General features: G+C 36.7%; 1 protein-coding gene across 2 annotated transcripts in view; it reads right to left on the bottom strand.

Moving 5' to 3' along the window:
* Positions 1 to 3,996: 3,996 nt before the first annotated feature.
* SLC22A16 (solute carrier family 22 member 16) overlaps positions 3,997 to 18,485 on the bottom strand; it is a 31,822-nt gene continuing 17,333 nt past the window's right edge. For both annotated transcript variants that reach the window (XM_005518273.3, XM_014263467.2), the window contains exons 2-8: positions 17,278 to 17,754; positions 14,618 to 14,735; positions 12,385 to 12,934; positions 10,361 to 10,488; positions 9,850 to 9,959; positions 9,258 to 9,357; positions 3,997 to 4,241 (exon numbers count right to left, since the gene is read on the bottom strand). In XM_005518273.3, the coding sequence (XP_005518330.3) occupies positions 4,029 to 4,241; positions 9,258 to 9,357; positions 9,850 to 9,959; positions 10,361 to 10,488; positions 12,385 to 12,934; positions 14,618 to 14,735; positions 17,278 to 17,754 (1,696 nt within the window). In that variant the 3' untranslated portion in view covers positions 3,997 to 4,028. The remainder of the gene's footprint in view (positions 4,242 to 9,257; positions 9,358 to 9,849; positions 9,960 to 10,360; positions 10,489 to 12,384; positions 12,935 to 14,617; positions 14,736 to 17,277; positions 17,755 to 18,485) is intronic.

The following is an 18,485-nucleotide window of genomic DNA, read 5'->3' as shown; positions in this document are numbered from 1 at the left end:
AAACTGGTTTTGTCAACGCCCCATTTTCTTTTTGGTCCTTGTGTTTAATTTCTCCCCTAGGAATCTGTTCTAGGATTCAGACAAACATGATTCAGATGTTTATAAAGGGCACAGGATGAATCCAGAGCCTCCTTTTTGCAGTCACAAATGCCTTTCTGGACCAGAGTCCATGGCACAAGTGAGCTCACCTTTTCCTAAGCCTTTCCAAAAGGCACTCACAGGCCTTGCACACTGCTGAGCCCGATGCCACAGAGACTTCCTGAGTGACTGCACCTAAGGGGTTGATAAAAAAAAACCTACAAAAGACACAGGAGAACACCAATAAGTCCTTCACTGCATCCCAGAGCTGGGATGTTAGGCCATTTTGTCCTTCCACAGAGCCACTACACAATAGCCCTCAGCTTTCAAGGAGGCTTCATCCCTTTTTCAGACATTCAGGGTACCACCCAAAGCATATGATAACTGCACATGATTTGCATAGCTTTTTTTTTTTTCTGTATAGTTGTTTAAATTACAGAATTTTGCACAGAGAAATTTAATGAAGCTGTTAAAGTAGAAAATACATCTTTTTCTATAGTTTAAAAATACAATTTTGAAATATCAAACACATGTACTTATTATTTTTCCTTAGTTATCATTAAACTAATAATAGTTACTCTTATTCTTATATTTAATCCAAAAAGGTATGTCCTTAACAAATTGCAAGACTATCTAATGAGGCTGGATATCCAATTTCAGAAAAAAAACATTTGCCATCATGTAATAGTGACCAGCAATTAAGGTAGATAAGGATTCTAATTCATTATCTCATAAAACTGTTGTGTAACTCCAGAGACATTGATGAGCACAAAAAATTTGCACTAAGATAAGGATGACAAATACAAACATAAAAGGACTTATGAACTGAAGTAAGAAACTATGAAAATTAATTCTTTTTATGAGCATCGAAATGAAAATATAGCCCACAGGAACAGAAGCATTTTTTCTCAAACTCAGTGCTCTCTTGCAAGAGGATTTTAAAAAATCTATGAATATTTAAGAGAAAGAAATCAACTCACCCTGATTTTGCTACATTTATAATGCATGACTAGTGTTAAACATATTTTTGCCCATATGGAAAAAACAAGCAAATAGAAATGCTAGAAACATAGAGATACATGCTATTTCCTTTTTTTCTAAAGTAATATCCTTCCTCAAGTTAAAGAATAGGATACCCCAAGGCAATCTCTAAGCTATTGATGCATAAAATCACAAAAGGTGTACCTGTAAATCAACAAACATTTTATTTCCAAGGAAAAAAAGTAACATCATTAGGTCAGGGAAATTCAGGGGTCATTTGAATTAAAGACCAAATACCAACTGACTTTAGTGACAGGAGGAAATGGCTTTTGGGATTAAGCCATCAAGCTACATTGTGGTCTAGAAACGTAATTAAATTTTAGTTGTAAACAATACCAGTATCATTGTGTATTTAACTGTTTTCTTGTTCTTTTCTTCACCTTATGTGTACTGATTACAGATGACCAAGTCCTGAATCCCTCAAGCCAAAGGAACACAGAATATGCATTGGCTGCTCTTGGCAGGGTAAGACCTAAATCAGTTACTCAGGAGGTAAGGAAGTAGAAAAATTAATTGTAAATGTTCTTTAGTACCTTGTTAGAAATAGACTATACTGTTCCTAAAAGTTATGAGTAGTGAGTTTTAAGATAGATGTACTATTAAAAAAGGTTGTATCAGTGTGAAAGAACCCCAAAATAAGGAAAGAATTTGGAACTCTGTGTGTGGGGAGTGTGGTTGTAAGGCAAGACAGTACCAGTTTAATTCCTTGTTAGGTGTATTGCATGATGGTGTTTTTTTAGCATGATTAAACCCTTATTTAAGGCAGGGCAGGCAGAGTTTGGCAGTAGATCTTGGAGATAGAGAGGGCTGCTCTGCTCTGGGAAGTGGAGGGGGAAACCTGAAAGCAGTGGAAGAGTACTGGGTCTGTTCTGCAAAATAAAAAACCACAGCATGTGAGTAATCCGATCTTCAGTCATCAAAGTATGTGTTCAAGTCATTCTCAGAATAATGATGGGATTACTCACAGGGGGAAGGTTAAGTGCTTTTGCTGAACTTATACATCTCAACAGAAGCCATAGTATTCTATGCAGGTCTTTGTGGAGGTTTTCTCTGCAAACACTAGAACACCCACAGGATTGTAAGGAACATAAAGACTCCTTTCTGCTTTCTATGTAATTATCTCAGAGAAACTACCTAAACTTAAATTTACTGATTTTTGCTTGCTTCAAAGCATGTTAATCCTCATATAGGATATTATTTTCTCCTAATACCAGGACCAAATTCTAGGACAGTGCAGTGAAGAAATAAAATCTTTTATAACGGGATCTAAACCATTATTCTGGTTTCAGAAGTCATTGAAACTAATAAAACTGTGCAGATATAATTGAAAAATATGACCATTAATTTCTACAGCATACAGACTATCTACAGTAATATAAATATCTTTCTGGGTGGGTACATGGCAAAGATCAAGGAAGACTTATTTTGATGAGACCATGCCATGAGAATGGGGGCCTAAACACTGATTTCAAACCAGGGAGGACTGAATTCACACAACCCAGGAAAGAGAGGGCTGTCTGAAACTCAACATGCAGAAGTTCCTGCGCTGCTCCCCTGAAACCAAGGGTGGTCAAGCAAAGGAGATGCAGATCCTCAGACAAGGAAGAAACCCACAGGTCTAGAGATAGACTGATAAATAAAGGGGAGGTGTGAGAAAGCCATGAAAGAAGCAGCCAGAATGATGCATTCTTATCCATCAGTTTTCTATGGTCCAGAGTCATAAAGCAGAACCACTGCACCAACAGTAGTGTTGATGCACACATGAGGTGTAGCAGCAGTGGGATGTTTTGACACTTTGACTAAAACTATTATTAGTAACTCTTCTATAGATCAGTGTCCTCCAGCTACCGTCTTTTAAATTACATTTTTCTAACTGGTTTTGTGTGATATAATAAGGAAAAAATGAGTTATAGATATATATCTATGAGAAAATGGTGAATAGGAACCGTTTCTATCAAAAATGAATAACTAAATCCACTTCTGTGTAGAGAGTCTGAATAAGAGCTATATGCCATTTATTCTTTTCCACTGAGGACTACGAAGACCTTGATAGAGGCATTTGGCAAAGTTGCTGGTCTGGCTCTTAGAAGTTATGAAAAATCTGATGCTAGATCTGAGCTAAGTGAGAAAGGGAGCACTGAAAAACATGGTGTGGAATGAATATGACTTTAAATGGGATCAGGCAGTTCAGTTTTACCTAAACCAAAACAGCAGTAGATCCAGTGAACACTTTTTTTTTTTCTAAACCCCTAATAAAAATACATTTGCCATTCAACAGAATGAATATACAAACTATTTGCATATTTTGCAAACTTAGTATTATTTTTTCAGTCAGAAGCTGTGCCACAGAATACTTTCCTTTGTTAGCAATGGCACCATTCCTAGTAGAAAACTTGAAAAAAAAAAAAAGAATAAATTAGTTTAAAATTATTGATATGACCTGATGCAATGTTAAGGCTTCTCTCTTGAATTGTAACAGAGTTTACTGTGTTCTGAAGTCTCAAGCCAGTAACTGGCAGCTGCAACAGGATGAGACCAAGCAGAGCACTTTGTTGTAGGTTCACAAATCTAACTGCAGAAAATGTGAAACAAAGAATTTTTTTTTTTTTTTACATACATGTAGTCAGGTAGGTTCCAACATTTAGAGTAATCATCCCAACTGGTCACAGCAAGTCAGACAGGTGTTTTAAAGTCTGGGTAAGTTTGACAAAGGATCTAGGAATCCTATCAAATTTTCTGCAGTAACTCGGTCACTTTGAAAAGGTTTCATACAATTGCTCTATTGAAAAGTGGGGGACAGAATACAATCTGAAAGGCACAGATGTTATAGAACAGTCACATTTCTTGAATACAGAGATCTTATAAATTAGATAGTGATTAAAATTGGTAACAGCCATTTTGCTGCTGCTTTATTTGTCAGTGCTGATTCTTTCTTGACCAAACATCTCTATCTTTTCTAATGCTGCACCACTGTGTGCTGAAGGACTCTTTTCTGAACAGCTTTTCTTGTTTCTTCCCATTTCTGTAGCTTCCACCAAAGTGTTAGTCAATGGTTTTCCCAGTGTTTCTGGAAGCATTATGGTTAATATTCCACTCAGAAGAGCCATGACTCCAACAAGCAACTGGAAGAAATAAACAGTAGCTGTAAAGGTAGATAAGTCTTTCAAGCTATCCATAGTTTTGATCTTGCTCGAGAGTAAATTTAAGATAAAGCACAATGAACTGTAAAGCAAAGATCATAAGACTTAAATGTTGCCTGTATAAAAGATCTACCATTTTTTATTGCATAAATGAAAAGATTATGCAGCAGAATTAATGAATGAGCAAGTGAAGTGTTGTGTTCACAAGGGATCAATACAGTGCAAGCAGGAAAAATTCTATTTGAGTAAACAATACATATTACCTTTATTTGGTATTTCCAGTATCAGGCATGTATTTAAGAAATTATTCTAGGGTTGCATAAATTTATTTTTACAGGCATGTTCACAGAGCTACAATTTCCCTGCCACCAGTAATCTCAATTCACACTCCAGCTCCTGTGTACCTGTACCTGCATGCTTGTTTCTTCTCTACAGAGCCAGACTGGAATTTCTCAATATGGCTCATTGGCCCAGAGCCACAAAAATGCACGTCTGCGCTCAGGAGAGCTCTTCAGCAGATGATGAGCTAGCTCTCCACAGGAATACTTTGCTAAACTCAGTTTCAAAGAACTGTTAGGAGTGCAGGCATTTACTGACATTTGCACTGGGATCCCATTTTGGATTTGTCCATGGCGTACACAATTCCACAACAACAGCATGAGTGGTGCAAGGATCAGGATAATGTGGGGTAGGTAGAGAAACATTCACTTGTTCCAGGAATATCTGCTCTTTCCCTTCACGTTCCCTTCACATAGACATTTCTGTGTCTTGTTCGAAGATATCAATTCCCACTTTGCTTCTCTGAGTACAGGACAGCATTAAACCCCTGTCACTCCTCCAACACCAGGTTATAAATGACCTAATTCTCTTCTGATAGAAAAGCTTTCACACAGAACATCATGCCTGGTCTCAGTGTTTTTCCATTCTGTGACTGTGAACTTTGTTGCTGTATTATCCTTATCTTTGCCCTGTGCTGATTCTGAAATCTGTTCTTTGTTTAATGCTTTCTTTCCAAGGGTGAGAAAGAACATTTGGAATCACTGTGTCTACGTCTCTCACACAGAGCTTGAGACAAGAACTGCCCACCTGCCATCTGCAACTTAGCCAGACTTTAAGCCAGAGAGGTGCTTTAAAATCAGAATTCCCTACTGTAACCTTGAACAGTGCTATTTGCCTGCTCATGCACCATGCTGGCTTTGCATCTCTTCCCTTCAAAAAAAAAGAGGACAGTTTGTCTCATGTATTATTTTGAGAAGCAAAAGGCACACTGTTGCATACCCTCCTTTTTGCATTTGCAATAAATATAGAGGCAGACAAAAAAAAAATCAAAATACTGTTAAATACTACAAACTACTGTGAAAATAAAAGTCCTGGTCTAACCATGAAAGTTAAAAAAAAAAATCCTAGTAGTAATTGGACTAGAGGAAATGGCACAATCAGAGTGAAATCCTTTTAGACATATATGTGGCAGGAGTGATATTTAGAAATATATTCCAAAATATTAAAATCTCATCTCTGAGTGTCAAATTTCCTCTCTCCTATTCAAACATGTTTTTCTGGCCAGGAAAGACAGGATAAATTTTCACATGGCAGCTATTCCACAATACCCTCTTTTATGTACACACTTCAGTCTGTCAGAAGTTTATAACTGAGGATATAACTGAGGCCTGTGAAGGATATTGAATGTTATGGACACCCATAAATTTGGAGTGTATGAGAACTGGGTCACTAGTGATACTCAAAAGAACAAGCTTAAAGTAATGTTGTGTGCTTTGAATATGTGTCTTTTTTCGTTATTCTTTTTAGACACTTGGAATTCTTCTCATGTTTTTCCTACCTCTCATTCCCCTGAGAATTCTCACTATTCTGTAAGTGTACACACTACCATCATTCCTGCCCTTTCATCTCAGCTCTCATAACTGTATTTCATCCCATGTTAGCTTCCTTTTTTTCCCCTCTATGTGAAAGCTGCTGCATGCTGAGTAATACAGTACATTTCCCTTCTCCCTGGTCCTCAAAGCATTTTCCAATATTTCCTACAACAGAGTATGAAACAATTAAGTCACAGTGTATTAACTCAAGGACTTATCAAATATCATCAGCCTTTTCAAGGGCAGTAGCCAGTTATCAATGAAGTCACTCACATTTAGTAAAAGCAACTCTTTTGTAGTCTTGGCACACTTCTTCATAAGGCATCTGACATAATTTAGCCCTTTGCTTGCTCACAACAAATGTGTGCATTTTGTATGTATGTATTTACTATTTTAAATACATACTTCAGTACCAGAAAATGTTCTCCTGATATGGTCAAATGCTTATGTGTACAAATAAAGTGTATTTATGTTATTGTACAAAGTATTTAAGTATGTTTAAGTATGTTGAAGGTAATTTGACAGGCATATTCTGCTTAAATGCATTGTATTTTCAGGGTGTTAATTTGAAATCTGACTTTCTGCTTGGTCAAACTCTTAGAGTGCTCCCAACACTTCAGTAGAACCAGCAGCTTCTAACAGATACCGTAGAACTTTCAGAAAATATTTACCATCATTTTTCTTATGTCCTCCTCCCTTTCTGCAGTGGTCTAAGACTAGGACTTGATATACATACTCCAGAACAAAAGATAATTTGAATTAAATATCCCTACAAAATAATACTTTTACTTCTGAGAACAAATTATTATAGTCTGATATTTCTATTTATATTCATATTTATATTCACATCTGATGGCTCTGAACCAATCTAAAATGTGATCTTATTGACAAAATTCCTACTTCAATAAAAAAAGTTGTATTTCGACATGAAAAACTGATAGTATTTGACAGAGGGTTTGTATTCATTTATTAACATCAGTGTGGACTTTTTAAATTTCTAATTTATGTTTTTTCTGAGAGAAAAATCAAGCCTGTTAAAGGGCTATTACAACATAATTCTTAACAGCTGAGAAACAGAAATAGGTTATATAAGGAGCAGTTGTTTTACTGCACATTTTCTATAAAGTTGTCACATGAAAAACATACTTGGCAAGTTGTTCAAGATTTATAGGCACTCAAGATGCTTGCAGTACTCACAGGTGGCATAACTGTGCATGAGGCAGAGAGCCAAACAAATAGCAGTAGTAACTGTTCAACAGTGTGTGGTGTTTGCAATAGATCAGGGTGATGTGTATCAGTTTACTTACAAATGTAATCCATTTGATTTCACTTCCATTCCAAACACTTACTTGACCTGAGACTTGGCATACTATGCTCCAACTCAAGACAAGCCTATTTAATAAATTGACAAATGCTCTATAACAGGAGCTAATAATGGAAACATGTTCACTGTGAACTACTACTCAACTCTACAAAAGCTCTGGATAATTTTTGTACCCTGAGAGTTGATCATAGCTGAAATAATTCCTGTGTTTATACTGCCATTTGCACCACTCTCTAAAATGTTTGAGCACTCCCTCATCTGTGGTTTAACTGCAACACTCCTTCACAGATACATCTTATTTCATCCAGTAAAGGCAAAATGCTGACAAGAGGAAAAAAATAAATGTTCTCCCATGACCACTCTGCTGTGCAAATGTTCTTTGTCTTTTCTGGGATCATATATTGGTTTGTGTGGAGACATTGTTAAGAAAGAAAACATTTTTAGGAACTTGAAGAAATAAATTTATTTGTGGTCTCCTTCATCCTCTTAGTTCTCATTGAAAACAACCAAAAGTAATTAATTTAAATAATGAAATGAGCTCACAAGAATTCTCTGAAGCAATCTCTAGCATCTGTAATTAAAGATTTTATAGTTGCCACATCAAAGGGACACAATACCCTTGTTTAGGAAACTCCAATATGGTGGATAAAATTTGACTAAGAATCCAGGTTAAAGACAGATCCCACTACACTTTCACTTTCTGACATGTATAATCTAATACATATAATAAACATATAACAGCAGTGCCCTAGTCACAGTGAATTCTAAGGGGTTTTTGAAAGAATTCAAACTATTTTAAATCATTAATAAACATTTCTTTACTTAAATCTTTAATACAAACTTTGTAATCCCGTCTGGTTTTACATATATTGGCATAATTTATCCTTCAGGAGAAAAAATAGATTGAATTGCTGCAGGATTTCTAAGCAGCAAATGCTTCATAACAGAAATGCAATGAAGAAACATGATTCATGTGTGAGCAGAAAATGCAAAAAATACTTTATCCAAAGTGGATTACTCCATAATGCCGAAAGTACACAAAGGAATGGTCCCATCTCTGTGTGGGAATGTTTCTGGGGCAACTGGTGGTAAAAACCAAAACCTAATGGTAACCTGACCTGGAGTTACCTAAAAAACAAGATGTGCTTAATCAAAACAAGGTTCTGTTGCTTGTCAAAGTCACCATGAAGCTCATCAATATATCATTTCTTTCTCTTTTTCTAGCTCACTGATTGTTTTGTTCAGTTCTGGTGAAAAACACAGAACAGGAGCTTTGGGACAGGTATGGAGACCAAATACAGTAAGCACAAAACCTTCTTGATCTTTTGGGAGGCTTTTCCAAAGAAGCCAAGGAAAATGTTAAGGCATAATGTAAGAAAACTCAGCCACCTGTGGTGTGTTCAGGAATGGAAGAACTATGCCTTTGAAAAAACATGAAAATAAATCAGGAGCATGGTGAAAAACTGCTGGGCCTGCAAAAAAGCTTGGACTATGACATTTCTTAAATGTTACATGGTAGACGCAGAATATTTTTATCAATTTTATGCTAGAATTCAGAGAATCAATATTTTTCTGTTTTCTGTCATAAAAACTTTCAGAATATTTCAGTTATTTAAAGTTTCCCTTTTGCTTTAGCAGCATACTTGAACATTTCAAACAAGAGTGGTTTACTCAATTTTCTTTTTGAATTAAATGTTTTGGTTCCTTTGTCATGTGAAAAACATACTTGGTAAGTTACTAAAGAGAAAACAAGTGACACATACACTTTTTCAAAAAACATTTACCATTGAAATAAATACCTACAAGTGGCATGAAAATCCAAACACTTCTCAGATATACACAGAAAGGAGCAACCACACTTCCTACACGGCACATCATGCTTCCACTTCCAACAGCAAGTGATCTGGACAGAAAAGAATTTGAGTGAGAATTCTGGCAGTTAAAGGAAACAATTAGAGATGCACAGACACTTAAAACATCAGTAGGATTTGTGTCTTTAAGCAATTGTACCAGGAAGGTGTTGCTATGCCAGTGTAAATTTATATTGTATGAAATTCAGCTGCTTCTGTAATTAATATTAAAAAAATAATTATCATTCAGCACAGCCTACAGGATGAATAACCAGGACTTATAAGGCATAAAAAATGTTTAAGAAAGTATTGAGTATTCTTCTAGTTTCCCCAGTGGAACCTATCAATGCACATGGACTGCAAAAGAAATAAAAAACGATGGTACAGCCAAAATCCAGACAGCTCTGAGGCAGCTGAGGAACTCTTCCCACCCCATATCTTCTACCACCACTGATGCCAAGAGCAGCTGAATCTGGTGTGGTATAACAAAGGGAACAAAGTAACATCAAATTAATGAAAAATATGTAACTGCCAAAAGTTCTTACCTTACAATTGTTGGGTACAGTTCTGCTGTGTAGAGATATATAAGGCCAAATGCCACACCTATGGAAAATTTTCCAGCCATATTTGCTAAGATAATTAATATATTGAAATCCTATTGAAAGAGAGCACAAATAAATATGTCACCAGAAAATAACACCCTTCCAAACATAATTTACATTCTTCAGAAGTTGTGACCCTTCTTTAAACAATAAGCAATACTCATTGATTGCTTTTTAAAAATTGCTCAATAAGTTACTAGTTTCCACATCACTTTTTACCAGTCCTGGTTCACTGAAGCCCTGGGACCATTTTATGTGTGATTCCAGCAATGACAATGAAACTTGTACTGAAATTACAAAAATCTACCTTAGACTGCAACTTAGGCAGCTGCAACTTCAAACCAGCCTTTAATTAACTATTCTATGATTTAGAAAGAGCAGCTGCATCTACTGACTTAAGAGCCTTTAAAATAAATTTCTGCGATAGGAACACTTCCAACCATACGTGACTAACCTGAGGTATGAACATAATTAAAACACAGATCAGTGCACTTAAAATAAGGAACGGAATGAGTGTGTTTCTCCTTCCCAGTTTGTCCATCGCAATGCAAGCAATGATATAGCAAGGCAACTCCACAGCACCTGTCAGTATGAAATTATCTCAGTTTAAGTCATGACACACATATGCATCTTATAACTGTAACTTCCTCTTTATGAGGAATTTATCTGATCTAGGGGGTAGTGAACAAGTAAAATCTAAAGATAACCAGTGTGTTGAGCTAGTTAATTTGCTTACAGAAAGCGTGACAGAAGGCAGAGAGCAGCCTAAAATACGGAAGTGGGAGTGGAGAAGGGCAAGGGAAACAGGTTTCACGGCACAGAGCAGCTCCAGTTCTCTTTGGGGTGGAAAATTACAGAAAAGAGCAAGGCCACAGTTCTGTTTCTATGACACTGACACTTCTGTCTGAAAGTTCTAAAATACTGAAATTTGCTACTCTTCTGCTTCAGGTATTTTCACATTAACAGCTCAAGTGTGCCCACAGGGAATATTGCTAGTGTCACACTGACAACACCTCTCAGGATTTGCCAGCTTCCACCTGGACAGGCAACAGTAGCCACAAATGCCTCTCCCAGCATCAGCTCAAAATCATCCCAAAATAAAAGGCAATAAAGGTCTGTCCACATCTAGTTTTCTGAGTAAGCCCCACTACTACAGAGTGCAGTTCCAGCCTTCTCCCTTCTCTATGAAAAAAGAGGGCTTACAATATCCCACTCTTAATACAGATCATCCCTTCCTAATGTTTCTTTCCAGAAGAAAAAACTTCTGCCACTCTAAAGGATCTGGCATTTGGCTAGACCTGTTTGCACTGTGTAAACATGATTTGCCCCTTGACAAGTAATACTGAGCCAAAGCCAGTTTGGACATGTTTTAAGACAATTTGCTCAGGAAGAATGCTACTATGTCCAATGTAAAATCAAGGAAGAATTTAAGATACATCTCTGAACAGCCTGTATTCCTTTATTAACTACATATAGAACGACAATACATCTATAATATCAGGAAACAATCTTTTGGGGTTGTGTTGGAAAAAGCAGGTTGTAATTATTTGGTGTCTGTTCATCTGCTAAAATATTTTTAGAAGAGGTGGGTAGAGTGTACTCCACAATAGCAGTTTGGTTGTCTGTGCAATACCAGCACTCACTCTTCAACACATCAGTCTAACAATACAATGTAATACATGACAAAACAAACTGGAATAATGAGAGCCCCAGTCCTCCTGTGAGCCTGTGTACACGATCAGTCACATTCACTTCACTGAGAGTACTCAGCTGCATAAAGCAAAGCACATGATTTAATTCTTCACTGGCTCAGAGCTGCAAGTCTGATCTAGAGTCTTCTGAAGTCAGTGGAATATTTCCACTGATGTTAACAAACTTTGGATCAGGCCTTGAATGCACTGAGCTGCCTTTATAAACAACTTACATGCCAGAGAAAGATTACAGCCAGAATGATAAAATTAAAAGAGTATTACAACTTAATTAAAAATACACTTTTGAGAAAACTGACTCTTCCTTCTGACGATTATGACTGTGTTTTCTACACAGACAAACTCTATATATCATGACTGTAAGTGTTAAAAGGAATATTTTTTTCCTGCCATTTTCCTAGTTTGTGTCTTTAAGAGAGCTGTGTGAATTTTGTGTTGCTTGTTTGCTTCCACTGGGGTTTGTGTGGATCTGCTATAAGCTTCCAGGGCAAAGAGAAGACAAGCCAGAATATAATTTTACAATCAAAAAAACAGAGAAGAATTCTGTGCACCAACAAATTCTGATTTTTTTTTCTCAGATACAGTGAAATTTGGGGTGAATGATACTACTCCTGTGTTAGTCAACTTCATGAAGAGTTAGCAAGAAACTTTTCAAACAAGGTTCACAATTGAATGAACAAAGTGAAAAATTGCCTGTCAAATCTATAGACATTTTAAAATGTTATGTTCTAGTTCTGTCATTAACAGAATAAGGTAAAAAAATATTTACCTATGAGAAAGAGATTTAAATATTCATTGCCTCCTAGACTGACAGAACTGAGGGAGAAGACGTAGTACCCCAAGCTCCCAGTGAACCAGATCAGCCAGACTGTGATGGTCCTTCTTGCAATTTGCCAGTTACAAAACAGGTCTAAGATGTTGTGCTTCTTTGTTGAGGACATATCATCATCACCTGTTCTGCCACTGGCTAGATCATCTTGTTGGACTGAGCACAGTTCAGAAACTTTGCAGGGAGTGCTGACTTTATTCCATCTTGCCATTGTATCAATCACTTTCTGTGCATCTTCATATCTTTCCTCTGATAGGAGCCAAAAAGGTGTTTCTGGGAGCATCCAGCAGCACAAGACAAAGGGAAGAGTTGCTATGGAGAGAAATATCTGATAGACCCACCAGGTCCGAACCAAAAATCCCACGAGTGCCACAACCATAACTCCCATAGCAAAAAAAGCATGGACATGCATAGAAGCCCAGGTTCGTGCTTTAATGCCAACAAATTCAGTCACATAAACAAAAGCCACAACCAGATAGCCACTTGAAACCTGGGAGGGTGGGAGAGAGAAAAGAAGAAAAAAAAAAAAAACAGAGTGAGGTTTGTTTCTACTCTCCTTGTGCACCAGCAGTAAAAACAAACAGCTAACAGTGTTCCACATCTGGTATGTTTAATTGTCACTGCGCTGGCCTGTCTCACACTGACAGAAAAAAAAGGCAACTATGAAAATGAATCAGCTGGAGAAAAAATTCACTCAAACCTTCGGACACTGTTTAAAAATGTGAAGTGAATTTGGATGCTTCTCTGTAGTGAGGGATAGCCAGCAAGGGACACCTGTGAAGAAACTTAATCTGCTGATGTCATTAATCCCTTCTCCTCCAAAAATCAGGTCCCTTAATGACATCACAAATTGGACGCTTGGAAAAGAGAGGTCTCCTCAAGTAATTATCTCTTCTGAAAATCTTGATCTTGGCTTTTAAGCAAAGTATTAATAACCTGCATGTCAGAAAACCGCACATTTACAAGAATTAGCTGCCACACCCTTGTAAAATATCTCATTAAATCAAAGTTTTTACAATATTGGAAGAGAATCTCATATATATACATAATTACAGGTTCCCATATAGTATCAAGTTAATGCAACTACTGGCATGTTCTGCATAGTAGTATTTCTTCATTTAAATATATATATATTATTGAATATATATATAGATATATATATATTTCAAGTTCTCAAATATATCAACATCAAATTCCTGGTATCTTAAAACATTTCAAAACACAGCTAGAGAATATAGACTAGAAAATATTTCAGTATATTGTTTTAATCAATTTTCCCATTAACAATATTCAAGTTAATAATCTCTGATTCTGAACCCACTGAGAGGAAAGCTGCACTGACCTCAGGAGCACAGGGCTAGAGTTTAGGATTGCACCTTACAAGTCAGTCCCAGTGGCCAGATAAAACCTACAGCACTGGTCTGGTCAGAGTTTTTTTGTTTTCTAAACTACTGCAGGACCTGGCACCAACAGGCATTCTAATTTCTTTCTGCATTATGTAGTGAAAAGCCCAAGAATGTACTTTGGGCTGTAAAATAGTTATTTAAAATTGGTTACTATGTATAAATATTGAATATGTGTCAGATATTTGATTTATACCACACACACATAAAATTGTGTGTATGGGTTTGCATAAACACATATACTGAAATACCCTTAAGTACATTATAAAACATCTAGGTGTTAAACATGTCTGCCTATGTATTTAGTATTCCAGATACAGCTTGAAAGACCAAAGAGATGCATGGAAGAGAATATGTGCATCTCTCCTCCATCACTCAAAACGGTAGAGATAAAAATAATACTTATTATAGATTTGCTAGTTTAAGAAGAAATATATTCCATTTCTAACAATAAGGAGAAATGCAACAGTAGCTGCAATGCAGAATCCAGAGTTTGCTGCTCACACTTGGTATTTAATTACCAGTCCAGCAGAGGTTGGGATGGAGGAAGTACCAAACACTGCTTCATACAGACGCTTTCTATTAATTCAAAGAGGAAAATTGCTGTGGTCCAAGAACATTCAGACTCTCCCTGCTCTGCTGAAATAAGTGCAACAGATGGGGCTTTAGAATAATGAATTAAGAGAGGAAATAATAACAAAAGGGAGGTTTTCCTGAGAGGGGGTAAGAAATGACATGGAAAAAGGGCCAGGGTGAACATCCTTCCTTACCATAGCCAGGAGAAAGCGCACAATCACAAAACTGTAGTAGTCAAATGTGAAGGCCACTGCGACGCCAAATACAAACTGACCAGCACTTGTGAACCATATAATACGCTGTCTTCCCAGTCTGCAAATCACAGCATTAATAAAATAATGAATAACCACGAACATGCTATTAAAATACACCTGCAGCTCCAGACAGCCGCGATGGAAGTAAATAACTCACCACAGAAACTCTGGTTTAGTTACCTGTATTAATTTGTCATTAATACAGCTTCCAAGAAAAAGGATGAATGGAACTTCCATTCCACAATTCTTGGCTGAAAGGAATGTGCAGTGAGCATTACATATGCTCATCTCCAGTCTTAACTTCTACATAACTGATTGGTAAATTTACTCTTATTTATGAGGACATAAATCACTTTTTCAGATATTTTATATTAAGTAGCATCATGTTAATAATTTCTAACAAAAGTTAGCTGTGATAACACATGCCATCTTTTGTCAAAGTAACAACCAATTTTGATAGTAATGAAAGGTTACTGTAACATATCTTAATCTTAAAGAATTTAATGTTTTTAAATTCTTTAAAGTTGAATTCTCTAACAAATGACAATAATATAGTTCCCCATAATTTTTTGATTTCTGACAGCACATATGCATGCATATCAAAACACAGAAATCCAGGGAGAAAGTAAACTAATGGCAAAAAAAATCATGTTGAATACTAGCTTCAGCAGTAGATATACAAGACTCTACTGAGAGTTCACTACATTCTATCTACAAATGCTCTGTAATAGTTCTGTAATAATTCCTTGGTCTCTTATTATCTCCTCCATTGCAAAAAGCCTTTCACAAATGGGGATATTACTTTTAGACAGGGAGTTTGAGGACTTTCAGACATTTTTTTCTGTGAGTATTTTGTACTGCAATAAAATTCCTCCTGTTTTTCTCCAGCCTTGACCTGGAGTCATGATTTGGTCTTTGATCCCTGCCAGAAAAGATCCCAATAAGTCTTAGTTATCAGAGCTCTTCTGTTGGGAAATCTGTTAATTGGTAATGGGAGGGACACACAAACTTATTTCCCATGAGCCAGGATGTGTCAGAAAATAATAACTTTCAGCTGTAAATTCTGCAGTTGTAAATCTACAACTCAGAATGTGTGTATTATTTTAACTGGTTGTCCATGGGTTGAATTAATGGAAATGAGAACAATACAATCCTAACCTTATAAATCATGTCCAAGTATATTAATTAATAAAGTTATGAATTATTTAAAGGGACTGAAAACAGATGTTTGCATTATATTCTGGTTTTGTATTAAATACAGTTTCACAAAGCCTGGGATTGGGAGGCAGATTGATTCCATGTGTTCTAAAAGCCAATTAAAAAAAAAAAAAGTTCATCGTCGATTTTGCATTCCCATGTTGTGACTGTCACACTGTAGTGTTGTGCTAATGAAAGAAAATCAGAAAACAACACGCCTGATCTCCATGTTCTGCTTACACTGTTAGATGAGGGATGAAATATCACTGTCCACCCAACAGAACAGTCAGTCAAAAAGCTCCTTTACAGAAAGACATAAATAAATCAGCCTTCAAAGCAAAGCACAGGTACAGAAAGTGCCCAAGACAAAGCTAAGTTCAACATAGCCTGGATATTTGATTCTCATATGGACATTGCTGGGTGCTCTTCTGAGGCAGGAATATGCCTGTTTTGTGTTGAGAGAGAAAACCAGCTCAGGCAGGAGGCCACAGATACACACCCTGAGGCTCCCTGTTGCTTCTGAGTCCAGCTCTGATGCTGGATTTCAGTGCATGATCTGAGATAGCACCCAGGGAGAAAGTGCTGGACAGGAATGGGCCTTGGAGCCATGGCCAAAAGACTGCTCTGGTCAATTCCGTCCAGGACTGATAGTCCTCGTGCTCAACAGAACTTTGTAAATGCTGGTAAATAAGTGAAGCTACAGCACAGCTCACCCACACCCATTTTCCCCTCTTATGTTCAAGAGCTTTCAAGAGACTGAAGTTTAAGCTAATTTTTCAGGGAAAACCTACAATTGGACAGCAAGGAAAAATAGTATATGGGGGTTTATTTTATGAAGGTGGGGCTTGATTAAACCCTTGAAGCCTTTGCATCAGCCCCACTGAGCTGTACTCATGACAGAGGTTAGGAAAGGTAATTTTCAAATACACGATATTTAACTTTCTCATAGACCTTCAGCTGTTTGTCACATTACAAAATAAAAAACTGCATTTCCACAAGGAACCTCTTCTCATGAAAATTAAGGTGAAAATCTACTCCCAGGTTTTACCACTGGTATTATGAGCTATTGCTATTCCTGTCAAAGTAAATAAACAAATAAATAAAAATGTAAAGGCAAATACTAGCTGCACAGGGCAATTTCGAGGATCAAGGCCTAGAACAATGGATGACAAAGTAAGAAAAAGTTTTAAAAGTAAATGGCTTGAGAATACATTTTAAAATTAGTTCTTGTTATAGGAAAAATAAACCAAGTTAAACAGATCTGTGAATAAAGCAATATCCAAACCTCCTAAATGTTGCATATATAGTTATGAATACACAGTGAATGGAAACAACAAAAACAGGTAGATACACGTGGAGTTACTATAGTCTGAAGCTACAATTTCAAGAGGATGGCACTTTACCTGTCAGCAATGTCACCAAAAATCACTGCTCCAATCAAGACTCCAAGCATGAATGTAGGCTGGATTAATTTTGCAAGCCATTCTCGGTCACAGACCAGATCCCACTGCGTAACAACAGTGCTCTTCCACTTTGTATCATCATAGAGAAATCCATCAGAACAAGGAAATACAGACTTGTTGCCTTTGTATTCATATGCCAGTTCCAAACTGACTTCTCGTTTGGACCTGCTGCATTGATCAAGTTCCCAAATTTCTCCATTTTCCAGCTGGACTACAATGTAATTTTCTGCTGATGTCCATAGTGTCCAGATGTCCTCTATACTTGATGCAGAGGAGTTGTGGAAAAGAACACTACTCACATTTCCAGGGAACCCACATACAAAGTTAGGAGTGACAGCCATGAACACAGATGCTAAGTAATGGATACCACATGACATAGCTTGAAAGACAGATGCAAAATAAACACATGCTTGAAATCTGTAAAGGGAAAGAAAACATTTTACTGAGAAAAAGCCCTCTATACATGAAAAAAAATGTTCAGCATTATTGTTTGGGTAGATCAAAAAATGGAGATACCATTAATGTGTCTAGTATTTTGTTGTGTGGTGTTGCTTCAATATTAACTAAGCTCTGCAAGAGACCAAAGATGAGAAAAAGATCCACAGTAATCTGTTGTTAAGAAATGAGTGCTGCTCTTAGTTATGTGTTCAGTCATACAGAGATGACCACTTAAAATGAAACAATGCTGACCTTAAGCACTTAGTTTAGAATCAACCTTCCGCCCTCCAATTCTCTGTAGCACATCCCCTTAAAATAAGGCCTTAGATTACTTAAATAGTTAGAAAAACCAAAATGTTGCAACCTCAGGTTCTTAGGGATAGAGATATGTGCATCAAATAAGACAAACCAAACACATTATGCCCCTCATTCCATCCAATTGTATCTCTATAGCTGTATTCCACCTTTTTTTCATCTCTCTTTATTGCAGCCAAAAGACAAAGAGAGAATACATGTAGACACACGTAGAAGATAGAATCTGAATAATGTGAAATGTTTTGTACCAAAACAGAGCGCTGAACTGGGTTGGGTTTTGGCTTAAACAGGGTGTGCAGTTATCCATTAAAGATTGTATCATAAAGCAAACCTAGTAAAAGAATGTTTTATGCATAGCCTGAATTTTAGCATTTTAACAGCTTTTAAACTTGTTT

This window comes from Pseudopodoces humilis, chromosome 3, assembly GCF_049639895.1.
Source record: "Pseudopodoces humilis isolate 2021_Gansu_Grassland_sample_001 chromosome 3, ASM4963989v1, whole genome shotgun sequence".
Taxonomy (NCBI): Eukaryota; Metazoa; Chordata; class Aves; order Passeriformes; family Paridae; genus Pseudopodoces; species Pseudopodoces humilis.
The sequence above is the reverse complement of the archived record's forward strand: the minus strand, read 5'-3'. Positions and strand labels throughout refer to the sequence as shown.